A 14,190-nucleotide genomic window follows, 5' to 3' on the forward strand; every position below is an offset into this window, starting at 1 on the left:
GAACTCTGGGCACCACTGCTCTTAGTAGCTCTCAATTGACTTATAACTCTTCTGAGACTTAAAATGCTCCTTCTTCTTAGTTCTGGAACTGAGGTTTACGGAACAAGCTGAAGAGAACTTCTCACACTATGGGACCTTTCTAGGGCTCTCCAGATGTAAAGATCCAATGAGCTTCATTGACATTCACCATTCAGAAATAAAAGCTATACTCAAGCCTCAAATGGACATCTTAATGTGATACGTCTGCACTAGAATACAGAACAGATGGTAAGACTCAGATTATGCAAAATCTAAAATCCAGAAGTGGTCAATGACATTCTCAATCAGCAGCCTGAGCAACTCTGAGATGCCAGGGCAAGTCTGGCAGAGAAGAGCTGCCACCAGTCAAAGGATGCAGGGATCTGACTGTCACTGTCAGCCAGAAGGGGACAAACACACACCCATGTTTCTTCTGGGAGGACATAGTCAAAACCTTTTTGAAAACTACCATTCACACCAACATGATATAAAGTCAGCATGGGCTGAATTCATGGCTATCCTGACCACAATTAATGATGGACTCAGTCTAGCAAAGTTTCCGGTTTTGTAATACAGCAGGTCTACACTTGAAGACACTGGTTGGTTTTGTGGCTATGGGTTTCAGGTCCATGGAACCTTGACTCCACCTTCAAAGTGGGATTGTGTCAAATTCTCCCTCTACCACTGCATTACACAAAAGTCTTTACCAGCAAAACACCCCAGAGCATGCCCAGAACAAGACCCTGAAGAAGCAGGGAATACAGGTCACTGGCAAGGACATGCTGACCTTCACCTCCTAGGCAGTCTCAGAACATGTGGGGGTTGATATGTCAGTTCAGAACAGGATGGTCACACCCAGGCAACTTACAGATACACTGTTTCAGAAGGAAACCAACCAGTTCTTGCTTGACAGATCAACACCAGGCATTTGGAGTGTGACTGAATTATCTTAGTAATTTAGTGTGATACAAAAATCTCAGGTGGTTTGTTTTGAGACAGGTTTGTAGGTCAGGCTGGCCTTGACCTTGTAATCCTCCTGCCTCAATCTTCAAACTGTTAAAATTACAGGTGTATCTTACCATGTCAGGCTTCAAAAAATCTGGTCTTAAGATACAAGAGAAAATCCTTAATGAATACCGTCTCTCTACCCTTGTAAACACCGTCAGGAGAAACAAGGTTCATCCATGTGTTCTGAGAAAGGAGATGGAGACGGTTGGCTCTAGGTCTTCAAGTGGGTTCCAGGTTTCCCTCTAGGTGCCCCATTTACAAAGCCAAGTTGAACACCAGGGGTCAGGCTGTGGATGGGGAGCTGCATTTGCTGCAAAGCACATGGGGCAACAACTCTTTGGCAGTAACAGCCGGAATGAGGGATCTTGCTGGCTGATAGCTTAGGGCACATTCAGAATGTGCAGGGAGATGAAGACCACCCTCCTCACCATTCCTCAACACGGCTGCTCTGGGGTCCTACACCATAGTAGTCATGATTCACCTCCCAAGAATGTGGGCCTCTGCCGCAGAGGAACTGGTCCCAGGATGAGAGCCTGATTTGAGCTGGTCCACCCAGGTCCACTTGGCCTTAGCAACAACTAACAGTCCTGAGAATGGCCTGGTGTGGGTCTGTATGGATACTGACATGGGCAAGAAGACAAGTTTGGCCAGCAGGGACGTCACCTCACTAAGTTAACAATCCCTACAAGGTACTCTAGATTACAGCAGAAAGGGAGGGCCATATCCATTTCCTCATGACTGCCTGACCTAATCCTTAAAAATCCCTCACCTTGCAGACACTGAGAACACTGCATCACAGAGCTAGCAGAGGTCTTTCCCTCCCAGAGCTAAAATGGCTCTTGACGAGTGACCGAAGAGTTTACTAGAATTTCGCTGTTGTGTCCTTCAGGCATTCATGCTTTGCTGGGAAGCCTTGAGTGTAGGAATGTTAAGGAAGAGTGGGGCCTCTAAGAGGCAAGGCCGAATGGGAGGCAGGTAGTGAGGTCATGGGGACTGCTACCCTAAAGAGACTGACACTGGTTTCTTGGGATTCATCCTATAAGGGAAAGCCGCTGTAAACAGTGAGCCTGCCCTGGCTTCTCGCTGACCCCAGACTTCCAGCCCCACCACCACCACCCCCCCACCACTTCACCCCCCTCACCCACTTCACCACCTCACCTCCTCACTCACCTCACCACCTCCTCACCTCCCCACCTCCTCACCACCTCACTCACCTCACCACCTCACCTCCTCACCACCTCACCTCCTCACCACCTCACCTCCTCACCACCTCACCTCCTCACCACCTCACCACCTCACCGCCTCACCACGAGCAGTCAGTCTCCTTACATGGACTCCTGCCAGTGTTCCCTCCATGATGTGATAGCCAAGGAGGCCCTCACCAGAGCCCAGATACCACCGAATCTGTGCACTAAGAAATCCCCTTTCTTTGTGAGAGGACCCAGCCTCACGTTTTGCTCTAACAATGGAGAACAGACTAATGCAAACCCCTAGGAGACAGCTTTGCTTCCTACCCAAGTTTGTATTCTGTCTTCAAAGTCACTGACAGAGCAGGTAAGAAAGGCTCTAAAAGGGGTTCTCCCCAAAGACCCAAGCCTTCCAGTAAAAGCTCTAGCTTCCAGGGGCCCTGGCCAGCCTGGGCTACAGCGGGAGCTACAGCCCTACAGTCCCGTCCAGCCTGCCTTGAAGCTTACCGGGTCTGCTGCTGGTCGGCCTCAGCTCGGCTGGCCTGAAAAGAAACACAGAGAACTCCTTGGTTCCACAAGGCTCTATGTGTAGGGGTTGGACATCATGGGAAACCCTTTGCTCAGGGGAGTCCTCCCTCTCCTCCAACTGGCCTGAGAAGTGACTGACCTGGGAGTCTTGGGCCTGGCCTGCTTCCAGAAGGGCCTCGATAGAACGGATCCTCTCTGTGAGCTGTGAGTTCTCCGCCCTGGCCTCCTTGAGCTGCCCATGGAGATTACTCAGCTCTTCACACTTGCTTTTTACCTCCACCTCCGAGGACTGTAATTTGCTGTGCAACTCTGTTGCAGAAGGGCAAGGAGAGAGGTAAGGGTCTGGGAGCGCCTGGCTGGACACCTCAGCTGTTGGCCCCTCCTCTAACACACACAGAGCATGATGGGCCTCTTTGTGGACTGCACTATGTGTGCAGAGGCCTTAGAACAGACTTCTGATCCATGAACTCTTCTTGTGGACTGGTGAAGAGAGAAGATGCTGTGGCAGCATCATGTGAGTACCACAAGGTGAAATGAACCCCGGGTGGAGAACTAGCAGGAAGCAGAGCACATTCAGTGGAAGCCACGGACAACTTGTTCTCTAGAAAATACTGCCAGATATGAGCTGAGATTCAGCAGAAATGAGACACACCCAGTGACGATGTCCTCCTAAGGGCCTGCCCTGGGCCTTCTCTGTGAGAGACACCGTCTTCCTTGTGTGGTCTCAGAAGTCCCCCAACTAAAGTGGTCCAGCGTCTCTGACACTCCCTCTCCCACAAGCCTGATCTTCCAGCTCAGTCCTAGCTATTGCTTCGCACTGTATCCAAAGAGAACTTGAACAGAGCAGCAGACTTTCAATCCCAGTTCCCAGGTGTGGGAACTTGGCTATTCTCTTGCCTTAGCTCGCCTCTCCCCTCACTGAAGCTTAGGACTCTGCCCCCAGCATCTGACATTCTGCCCCTTTATCAGCACTGAGTAGTCACTGCCCTGTCACACCTCACACTCACAGGAGAAGCACCAGGCTCCTGCCCATCTCCTCAGCCTTCTTGTCCTGGTGTCTACAGACATCAAGCTCACTCAGGGCTTTGCACTGGCTGACCTCCCCTTTCACCATGCTTGCCTAGCCTCAAATCCTGCCTTCTACTTCAGAAAGCATACAGCAGCTAAAGGCGTACCTGGCCTTCTAGAGCAGAGGCCAGCAAGTTGGCCCAAAGGCTGCTCACTCCCACCCCTGTCATAAAGTTTTGTTTCAATGCCAGGACTACAGATCACAGGATATCAATGGCTGCTTTGCCCCCAGCAGCCAAGTGTCATAGTTGTGACAAAAACTATCTATCTAGAGAGTCAAGTTACCTTCTGCCCCTCCACATACTGTCTGTCCATAAGGCACTGCTGGGACTAGTCCTCATGGCTAGCACTGGTGCTAGTCCAGTGCCCATGACAGGGGTCAGGAGGAATGGTGAGTAAGTGACTGTCATATTCTCATCACAGGCATTGCCTAAGCCTCACTTGTCAGCCCTGCCTTGCCCTACTGTCCTTGTCCTCACCTCATGTTTGGCCCTTACAGGTTCTACTCTGTTCCCAGGGGACAATCCTGGCCCACTATATGCAGGTTCCCATAGCAACCCAAGGTCAGAGGGCTCCTCTGGGCAGCCCCAGAAAGAGCTACTGAACTGCACTCACCTGCCACTCGCTGCTGCTGTTCCTGAGCCTTCTCAGCATCCGCTCGGAGGTTGGCATGGCTCGTCTGTGCCCGGCACAGCTCCCGGGTGACCTCCTCCAGGCGCTTCTGCAGAGCCTCCTCACTCTCCTTGTGGGATGCCTGAGGAGGAACAGAGGGAAGAGGGCTGTGAGAAGCAGAGAAGGAGCAGCGGCTCCTAAAGCTTCGGGGCTGTAGAGAACAATGCTCTTCGTGTGGCTGTCCTATTTACTGCAGTCTCTGCGTGGTGGGCAAGGAACAAAGTTCAGGGCCAGTGACATGGCTCAGCAGGTAAGGTGCTTGTCGCAAGCATGATCTTGAGTTTAATCTCTGGGACCCACATGATTGAAGGAGAACTGAAACTACAATGCAATTTCAATAAGAAAGAGACAATTCCCACATAGTTCTGAGCCTGGACAAGGAGTCCCTCAGTTAGCACCCCTTCACTGAGGACAACCGCCAGAGGCCTTCCTTCTGGGGGAGTTTCCCCATCGGTGACAGTCCTCTCCCTTGAAGCACTGCACTTGAGCAAGGCACACAGTTAAGTACCCATTTGTAGAGCACTTGTAGATTTCCACTTAAAGCTTCAGCCATACAAAGCCATCAGTGTCCAACCATGTCTGACCCATAAAATGGTCATTTCTCCTACTTTTCGTCTGAATCTTGAAGACTTCCATGTCAACACAGATGCGCCTCATCCTTGCTCAGAACCACAAAGCTTTAGTGCCTGATGTTCTTCCTCTGTTGCCACTCAGTGGCTGAAAGGCCGTTCTCACCTATGGTGATCTCAAGCAATCCTCCTCTGGCTTGTCAACCATTCCCATACACTGGGCCCTGGGAAGGAGGACTTGTCAGACCTTCTGAAGAATCTAATTCTGCAAAAAGCCAGATCTCTATAGAACTCAAGTTTGTCTGGGGCCTGGGTAGGTGAGAGGGGCCAGTCAACATTTAACTCTAGTCAGCTAACATGAGATTCCAGATCATGCCTCAACCCCTTTAAGGAGCTGACAGAATGAAAACAGCACTTTTCCTTCTCTTTGAAAAGGGCAATGTCTGCATGGGGTGGTGCTAGGCCAAACACTTTAATTAGATACACCAAGACAGCCTAGAGCACCCTTACTGAGGACGGGCTGTGACCCCTCAGCTGTAGAAAAGCAAACACCATATCCAGGCCTTAGGGTGTAGGTCTTCTCTACATTCTAGTGAGAAGGTTGTCTCCGCTCCACAGGGAAGGCACAACAGTGAAGAATGGTCTAGCGCCTCCTAGAGGAAAAGCCTGCTTCTCCTCTGCCCTCCCATCACAGGAGCCTGATTCCCTACTTGGACTCTAATATCCTCACTCTCTTTGGAAACTGACAGGAACAGGACAGACACAAATGTCACCCATGAAAGAACACTGCCAGCCTGTCTGTGTCTCACTTCTTACGAGAAGGAATCAACCCAGATTGCAGGGACACTGCACATTTTTCTACTCACAGCCAACATTAGTTAGAGTACTGGTTTCAACAACAAACAACCACAGGAAATCATTCATCCACAGAAATAAAAATCTAAGACTTTGTACCCTGGAGGCATTGCCTGCCCTGGTCCCTAAGGAACCGGCTGACTCACAGAGAAGGAGTTGCAGGTGAAAGAAGGACAGAATGAAAGAGGCCTTTCCTTTCAAAAAAAGTAAGCTGCAGTCTCGCATAGCCCCCCCTCCAAGTCCCACGGCAGAACAGGTGCTGCTCTCAAACCCAGAAACAGAGAAACTCAGCTTGCTCAGTGCTGACTGCCTCAGGCTAGGCTAATCTGGCTTGACACAAACTATCAGGAGCAGAAGCCTTAAGGCCCATGGGCTGACTGAGTCCCATGAGTGTTACCCAGCATGCTAGAGGACACCTCCCTCTTTCTGAAGGAGACTGGGCAACCCCTTGAGAAACCAGCTTCCGAGCCACAGGATCTACAGGCAGTTAGTTTGCTTGGCCACTGCAGGCTGCGGTAGCTCAGGGAGCCAGACGGAGATCCAGATGCTGATTCTGCTGCGTCCTGGCCAGGCACATTTTGAGTATTGTTTCACTTCTCTGGGACACATGCTTCCTTGTGAGTAAAGGGCAGATGCCAACAGTCCCTACCTCACAGGGTAGGTTACAACCAGACTCATACTGATACTAAGTACTTATACCAATGCTTAGCACATAGTACCCTTCGTGTGCTATGACTCTTAACAAGCAAAGGTCAAGGTTCAAGCCCCAAACACTGACTACATCCCCAGCTGTCCATCATGACTGGAAAGGGATGACTCTGACCAGGCACCATCCCTGCTATGCAATCAGCTCTGGTGGGCAGTGAATGGGCACTGAGGTGCCTACCACTGCTACTCACCTGCAGCTGTAGAACCTGCTTCTCAAAGGTGGCTGCCTTGGCTTCTAGAGCCTTCCGTTGTTGTTCCTCCTGCCGGGAGGCCTCTGACTTTTCCACTAGCTCCTTGTTGACCTTGCTGAGTTCCTGTCGGAGTTTTGCCAGTTCTGTGTTCTGCCTGCAAGACAGTCCCCAGCCCCAATTGAGGACAGTGATAGAGCCTGGCCACTGTTCCTCCTTCTAGCATAGCTGCCTTTTCTGATTTTAGTGTCCACATCTTGTCACTCGTATTCAAGTAATTTTTGCACATCAACCATGTGGCTTTTGGTGTTTTATTAAAAACAGGTTGCCAACACAGTATGTGGACCAGAGAGAGCAAAAGGCTTCTTTCTCCCAGATACCACTGGAAACCCAAAGGCAAGACCGGTGCACGGCACCTCCGCTCACTCCCGGCAGTGTCTGGGCAGCAGCCCACAAACGCCAAGGTCTCGTTTGCTGGCAGATGTGATGCCAGCCCAGGGAGCCTCCTGAAGGCACTGACGGCACTTGTCTTGGCTCCGTGTTCTAGCAGAGGACCTGGGAAGTCATGCAAAACTAGAGCACAGGGCACTTAAAAAAACTGTCTTCTGCTTGTTATTTTAAAGTGGGACTCAGGACCTAAGATTATTCTGGAATTTCAGGAAACTTAATGGAAAGGAAAATTCAGACTAATCAAATGTCTACTTCTGTCACTAGTACATATGCTACTTCTTCAGGAAAAGCATAAGGCAAGGAGACAGACGGAAGCCTGGCTGAGAGCTGCTGTGGGGCTCCTTAAGTCTTTAGCTCATGCACTGTACAGTGCAGAGCTCCGAATGACCTGGTAAGGGCAGTGTGGAACCCGGGACTGCTTAGGACTTGTAGAAGGAGCCAGGACTGGTAAAATCCACCTGGCTGCTGTATACCCCACCCCCACCAGGCAGTTTCTGAACTGAAGGGAGGCAGCAGTTGACAATTGGGTGGCATTTCCCCAAGCTTCAGCACTTTCTCTAGAAAAAAAGCATCAGTAAATTCCACAGTGAGGTTCCTCAATCCCATATCCTCCCAGTGGAGGACTGAGACCCCAACAGGCCCTTACTTATCCTGAACAAATCTGCTTTAATACTCTGCCCTGTACCTCAAATAGGGGATGCAATAAGGATGAGCATGAAAGTGCCACGGTGCCCGGATGCCGGCACAAGGACTGAGAGGCACCTGATATTATCCCCTGCCCACCAGACTCCCCTCAACCCCAATAGCCAGCTACAAGCTGGCATACATCAGCTCTTTCTAAGGCATCGAGACGTGAGAGCTCTGAGACACCTGCCAAAGACTCAAGTGCTCAGAACCCAACAGAGGCTGGATGTGGGGAGAGTAGAAACTCACAGGTAGCTCTATATACAAGAGCCCTGTGTATGACTGCCACCCAGCCCCATACCCAGAAAGGCACTAGATCTCACCTGCTATAGCCTATACAAGACTCACTAAGTCCACCCATGCTCTAAGTCCGAGGGAACATGCTACCACAGTCTTTGCATGGGGCACTGGCTTACTTGCTTTCCACCTGGCTGGTAGCCTGATTCAAGGCATCCCTCAAGATGGAGTTCTCCTGCTGTAGGCGGGCCAGCTGAGTGTTAGGGCCATTCTCCAGCTGTTCCTGAAGAGTCCGGATCTGAAAAAGTTGCCAACAGGAACATCAGGGTGTCACTCACACAGAGAACTGACTGAACCTGCATCAGCAAGGTCACACACAGCTCAGAGTGGAAGCTCTGGAGGCTGCATCTGCTTCCAAGGAAGTCAGGAATGCTTATAAAGCAAAGGGCCCATGCACGGTGGCATGCCAGTGTCAGGGTCTCGGGGACAAGTGTGGACCTCCTTCACCATCATACATAACACATCTCTCTCCTCGCTGCTCTCTACACTCAGGGCTTCAGATGTATGCACATAACACATCTGAGGCCACACGGGTGGTGTACTATTCTGAGGAAAAAAGCACAAGGTCACAAAGCACAACCACCTGAGCAACAGCTCACTTCTTGTTTTTCTGAGCCCACATGGCACCCATGGCACATGTGGCACGGAGGCTGTCATGCCCAGAACGAGCCAAGCATAGGCTTCAGAAGATAAATGTCAGACTCTGACAATGAGGGTCAGTCTAGACAGGCAGTCACCAGTGTTGGTCTCCAGACCCAGGCTAAGTGTATGTTCAGGTCTCCTAGTTCATGCAATCTTCCCAACCACACACACAGAAAATATAATCAGCATCACTCCAGACTCACCTGGAGATGGAAACCCTCTGCCTAGGGCACTACCTGACACAAGGGTCTTTTGAAAAAGTGCTCTTTAAAATTTATTTTTAATCTTCTTGGTTATTAATACCAGAAACATTGAACCAAATCCAACCCCCAGCAGACATCCTCAGGCCCAGCTGAAGCCTCACCCTCTGGGCCATTATGACGCACTCAGGCCTGTCCCTTCCCCTGTGCCCACCTTGCCCTGCAGCTGCTGCACTTCCTTCACATGGTCCTGATAGCTGGCCTGCATCCGCGCCTGCACAGCTGCAATCTCCTGTTCCCGGGCTACCAGCTGCTTCTTCACCTTGGCCTCCCCAGCCGCAGCCTTGGCCTTCTCTGAAGCCATCTCCTGAGAAGAAACGACAGGTGGGGTGAGTGGCCTCATCAAGCAGGCAGAGACTGGGCCACATTATTTTCTTGAAAGCATTCAAAAGGTAAGGTTCTAAGTGGACACTGGTTCTGTCTGTCTAGGCTGGAAAATGAGTCCTGTCACAGCATCCACTGGTGCTCTGGAATATCCACTGGCATATTCCCTCGGGATCTGGCACCATTCCCTAGGCTTAGTGGGGCCCTGCATAGACTTTTAGGCCCAGAAGGTGTCCACAGATTTGCCTCCAGATTGAGTCTGAAGTGTACCATGTGCCATTTCACCTCAGGCCTCAACAGTGTCTGGCCGGTGTCTGAAGGCCTTGGGCTCCTTAGCTGCTCAGTCCTGGTCTATGAGTCTCTTGTTCAGGCATTGGGGTGGACACACGGTAGTCTAGCGCAGAGTGAAGTGCCTGGCAGACCACACTGGAAAGGTTCTCCAGAAGGCTTCACCCTCCTTGTCCTAGAGTCTCCAGAGTCACACCTGGGCCCTCAACACTTAAACGGCTAAGGTGGAGCTCCCAAGGGTGCTCAAGTCCATAAGCTTCTTCAGATACTACTCACACTGCGCTCATCTCTGCAGGACCTTCCACTGGAGTGACAGACTCTGCAGATGACTGGCACGACTCCAAGAAAGATCTCTAAGCAGACCCTTCCCAACTATAAAAATGTCACCACAGGAATAAAGGAAACGTAGAAAGGACTGACATGACACAGTCTACACTCTCACAGGCTCCCATGAGAATGCAGTAAGAGGAACTGTCATATGGTCAGTAACATTTTCACATGAATTTTCTCACTCAACGTTTGATGCCAGGAGACATAACACAAATATGAACAAACACTCCTCCCTCAACTGCAAACCACCATAGGGCCTCAGTAGCCATTTCCTCACATCTGCTGGGTGGGGGCCAAGCAAGTCAAAGTGTGTGTGATCCAAGGCTCACAGTCTGTAGGCAACCAGATACAGGTCTGTGGCAATGGTAATGATCGCCTCCATCTGAGAGCTCCATTCGAGTGCTGAGGGCTGAGAGCCAAACACCCATACAGGATACTGACAAAATGTTAGCCCATCGAAAGTAGAGGAAAACCTCAGGAGCAAGAAGGAGCAGGGCATACTGGGAGCAGGCAACCATCCAGAGAAGAAAGGAAGGCCAGATGCCAGAGACTAGACTTGGGGATGGAGGCTGGAGCTAGTGATAAAGTATCAAAGGGGTGTAAGGAGAGATCAGTACTGGACCTCCTAAGCTCAGGGGATAGAGAACCATAGCTAGACACTGGCATTAAGTATCTTGGATCAGAGCCAAGGGCCACACTCTGGTGAGGTGGGTAACAAAAATCAAGGCTTCTAGACCTGCAGGCCACACCAGGAACAGACTACTGCCTCAACCCAGGGAGGGTGGGGCATAGTGAATATGTCTAGGAATTAGATGCCAATGTGGTTTTTGAAAATATGTCACACAGCCACCTCTAAGGGACAGCATGGCACCAAATGTGACCCTGTGCTGGCCATTCCTTCATACCTACCACCCTGTCCTTGGTGAATGTGATTTCAGAATGGGAAAGGGCCCACTCTATCAGAGGTTGCAACTCTTCATCCATCATGCCTTAAGTCCTTTCTAAATTAAAGGGCACAGACCCAACTAACCAGCCAAGCCACATAGAGCCTGCCAGCAATCTAAATACTACTGTAGCCTCTCACTGTACTTGACTTTGGGAGTAAGCAAATTTCTGTAAGGAAATTAATTTCTCTTTCTGTCTAGAAAGATGGTGTCTTAGTTAGGTTTGTATGTGGGGGGGGGGAGTTGTTTGTTTGTTTGTTCAATTTGACATAATCTAGACTCACTTGAAAAGAGAGAAGCTATCCCTGGGCAGGTGGACCTGGCTTGTGTAAGAAAGCAGACTAAACAAGCCAGAAAGCAGCTTTTCCCATGGCCTCTGCTTCAGTTCCTGCCTTGAATTCCTGCCCTGACCTCCCTCAGTGATGGAGTGTGGTGATGGAATGTGACCTGAGAGTTATAAAATGAAACAAACCCTCTGCTCCTCAAGTTGCGTTTGGTCATGGTGTTTTATTACTGCAATATAAATTCTTTCCCAGGTAAAAGGTACAGAAAAATTGCTTCTCAGAAAAGCAGACTCTGATTCAGGGAGGCATGGTAGTCACCTGATCCAGGAAGGTGTGCTAGCCACCTGATCCAGGAAGTGGGAGGGCTTTCCCAAGTTCTATGGTATTAATACTCTCAGCCCTACCGTAGCCTAGGCCTAACTCCTAACATGACATAGTGTGCATAGTTAAGAGGAGACAGTACACCTGCTGCTGTCAAGCCAGGTAAAGGTCTGCATTCTAGTAACCGTGTGTGGACACCTTGGGAGTCTTTCTTTTCTGCTCCTGAGCATGACCTCCCAAAGAGTGTTATTCAAAGGGTTGGGGTCTCGCCAGCCTGACCCTCAACCAGACTTTTCTGTCTGGCTCGGAAGCATAGCCACTGAATTAAGGATAAGGTCAACTTGCCTCATTTCTGTCTCCAATAAGCAGAGGGAAGTATCTAAGGAAAGGGTGATGTCTAAGATGGTGTCAGACCTTTCTTTCTTTATTGAGACAGGGTGTCTCTGTGTAGCCTTCACTGTCATGGAACTCGCTTTGTACATGAGGCTGGTTTCAAACTCAGAAATCCACCTGCCTTTGCCTCCCAAGTTAAAGGCATGTGCACCACCACCACCACCCGGCATCATCAGATATTTCTTGACCCAGGCCATCTCCTGAAGTCTGCTACTTGGGACAGAGAAGGCAGGGAATGGCAAAAGAAAACCCACAGCACCTGGCAGATGAGATGACCTTCTAACTTAGGGGATACCAGGCCCATGAGGACTCCCTTACCCTGCTCATCATGTCCACTGGACACTTGGACACCAAGACCCACTTCCCAGAAGCAGAGAACAAAAGGGAGGCTCCAGTAGGTTCAGCAGTGACTAGTTTTCAGTGACTGAGGACCTGGCATGTCCTGAACAATGTTCCAAGCCTGTCCCAACAGCAACCCTGGCCCACCACCACCTGCCATTCAGAGTTAAAAAACCTTCCAGCTAGTCTGGCTCAGAGAGCCGAGAACTCTCCTGCACATCATTCCACTGATGTCAGACAAAGGCAGCAAAGCAACCTGGGCTGCAGTTCTCAGGAAAACCACCAGCATTAAATGTGCACCTCCTTTCTAGGTACACTAACTCAAAAGACCCTGGTACCCTGGGAGCCACCAGTCTGAGACCCTGGTCTCTGCTCAACTGCATGTATTCTTGGACCACAGGGAAGGAACCCTCTCAATACCACACTTCAGGCAGCAGTAAAACATCAATGAAAACATTCTGGGCTTGGGAAGAGCCACACGCTAGGCAGACAAGCCCCGGCTGAAGCCACCTGTCTCAGAGGCAGCACTGAGCCTATCCTGATGACCAAAGGGCATCTGTGGCCCTGGGGCAAGGGGATCCTCAAAGAAAGAGAGGGGGGCTGCCTTGCTTCTGAGCTTAGGCTATACCTTGTTGAGTTCTCTTAGTTTGCTCTTGGCGACAGCTGCATCCTCTTGCTCTGTGGCCAGCAGCTTTTCTTTCTCTTCTAGTTGGCGCTTCAGAACTGCTACAGGGTCACCCTTCTGAGTGGCCTAGAAATGTTGACAAAGTCATGTTACCGGGGAACAGAAGAAGACACAGCCGTGCACCCCCCCCACACACACACCCACCCTCGGCTCTGGCAATAAACAAAAGCACAGCAGGTAGCATGGGCTTCAAGATAAGTGGTTCCATCTGATCTTAGCACAGCATGGGAATGGATAGTCCTGTTAATCTACCCAGTCTTTAGGAACTCCCAGATCTTATACACACAGATGCTTGGGGTAGTTTTTATAGTGATGGTACTTCCAGTCAGTCTTAAAGCCAGAGAGTGCAGACTGCTGGCTACCTGCTGAAGTGTAGGAGCTAGGACAGAGACCCTGTACTCTAAAGCCATGGTCTGAGACAAGATGGGACAATGGTCACCCTGACCCTGGGACACTCATACCCAGGAACACCCCCATACTTACTTGCTGAGAGCTCTCAGCAGCACTGAGACCATACAAAGCATGGCATCCCCCAACACCTCCAGCCACTGAACTGACCAGCAAAATTACCATCAACCCAACCAGCTAAAGAAAAAACCCATGCATACTGCACTTTCTAGACTGGCCAGGGGCACTAGGGAGTGGGAGCTTGCAAGTCTTTTGAGCTTGCCCTGGTAGCTCAAGGGACATTATGTTCAGGTTTTTTCCTTGTGTGTTGGACACCCAGTTGGCCCACCCAACTGGGTGTCTGTTCTAACCCCAGAAGCACAAGCAGCACAGAGGCCCTGCTCTGCACTGAGCACAAGCAGTGGTGATCATTCAGCCCAAGCACAGACAGCAGTGGCAGGATTCTCTAGGAAGAAGTGAAAATTGTTCTAGAACATTCTCTTTGCATTTTGACAAGACAGCTCCTGGGCAGGGGCAGAACCAGGCAAGACGTTCATCCCTAGGGAAAGGGGTCCGCTATATCAGCCCTGCAGTGGCCTACCTTATGCCAGGTGTCTTGAATGACTCCAGTCTTCTCAGAGAGGATCTCAATAAGCCGCTGGGCCTCGCCCTCACTGAACACCATGCTTCCAACTGTGGAGACCAGTGTCTTGTAGGGCAGGAAGAGAGGGCTGTCGCAATCTGGGGGCCCTGAAGTGGAA

General features: G+C 50.4%; 1 protein-coding gene across 1 annotated transcript in view; it reads right to left on the minus strand.

Annotated features, from left to right (window-relative positions):
• Nucleotides 1–14,190, minus strand: part of Rrbp1 (ribosome binding protein 1) — a 61,943-nt gene that overhangs the window by 10,676 nt on the left and 37,077 nt on the right. Inside the window, 8 exon segments of the mRNA XM_032904322.1 lie at nt 2,721–2,755; nt 2,881–3,050; nt 4,425–4,563; nt 6,805–6,958; nt 8,352–8,470; nt 9,289–9,441; nt 12,986–13,108; nt 14,031–14,179. Coding sequence (XP_032760213.1) covers nt 2,721–2,755; nt 2,881–3,050; nt 4,425–4,563; nt 6,805–6,958; nt 8,352–8,470; nt 9,289–9,441; nt 12,986–13,108; nt 14,031–14,179 — 1,042 coding nt within the window.

The sequence above is a fragment of the Rattus rattus genome, chromosome 5 (genome assembly GCF_011064425.1).
Source record: "Rattus rattus isolate New Zealand chromosome 5, Rrattus_CSIRO_v1, whole genome shotgun sequence".
Classification (NCBI taxonomy): Eukaryota; Metazoa; Chordata; class Mammalia; order Rodentia; family Muridae; genus Rattus; species Rattus rattus.